Below are 416 nucleotides of genomic sequence, written 5' to 3' on the forward strand. Positions count from 1 at the left end.
CCCCCCGCCCCCAGCCATTAGCCTCCAGCCCCCAGCCCTTAGCTCTGATGCCTCCCCCGGCCCTTGGTGCCCAGCCCCCCTCCGGCAGCCCCCAGCCCCCCCCAACTCCTCACCCACGAGGTTCAGCCTGGGCACAGCATACATGTCCTTCTCGTTGAGCACCAGGGTGGGCGCAGCGGGGGGGGGCACCTCGGGGCCCTGGGTGCCTTCAGGGACCTGCGGGCACCTCTGCACAAAGTGCGTGTCCGCCAGGCGCACAAACGTGCTCGACACGTCCGTGTAGTCCATGGTCTTCCCATCTAAGCCGGGACAGAGGGAGGGCTGTCAGTGCAGGGAAGGGGCAGAGAGGCTGTCAGCACGGCGCCGCCACTGCTCCCAGCTGCCACTGCTCCCAGCTGCCACTGCTCCCAGCTGCC

The 416-nt window shown here is 69.2% G+C and overlaps 1 protein-coding gene across 1 annotated transcript in view; it reads right to left on the reverse strand.

Moving 5' to 3' along the window:
* The window catches only part of POLR3C (RNA polymerase III subunit C), a gene marked incomplete at its 3' end in the record, with an annotated part of 5,250 nt that overhangs the window by 2,331 nt on the left and 2,503 nt on the right, over nucleotides 1–416 (reverse strand). The window contains exon 4 of the mRNA XM_042815287.1: nucleotides 114–299. Coding sequence (XP_042671221.1) covers nucleotides 114–299 — 186 coding nt within the window. The remainder of the gene's footprint in view (nucleotides 1–113; nucleotides 300–416) is intronic.

Source organism: Centrocercus urophasianus, unplaced genomic scaffold (assembly GCF_019232065.1).
Source record: "Centrocercus urophasianus isolate 14NV4802_14NV808 unplaced genomic scaffold, USGS_Curo_1.0 seq_1466, whole genome shotgun sequence".
NCBI classification, from domain to species: Eukaryota; Metazoa; Chordata; class Aves; order Galliformes; family Phasianidae; genus Centrocercus; species Centrocercus urophasianus.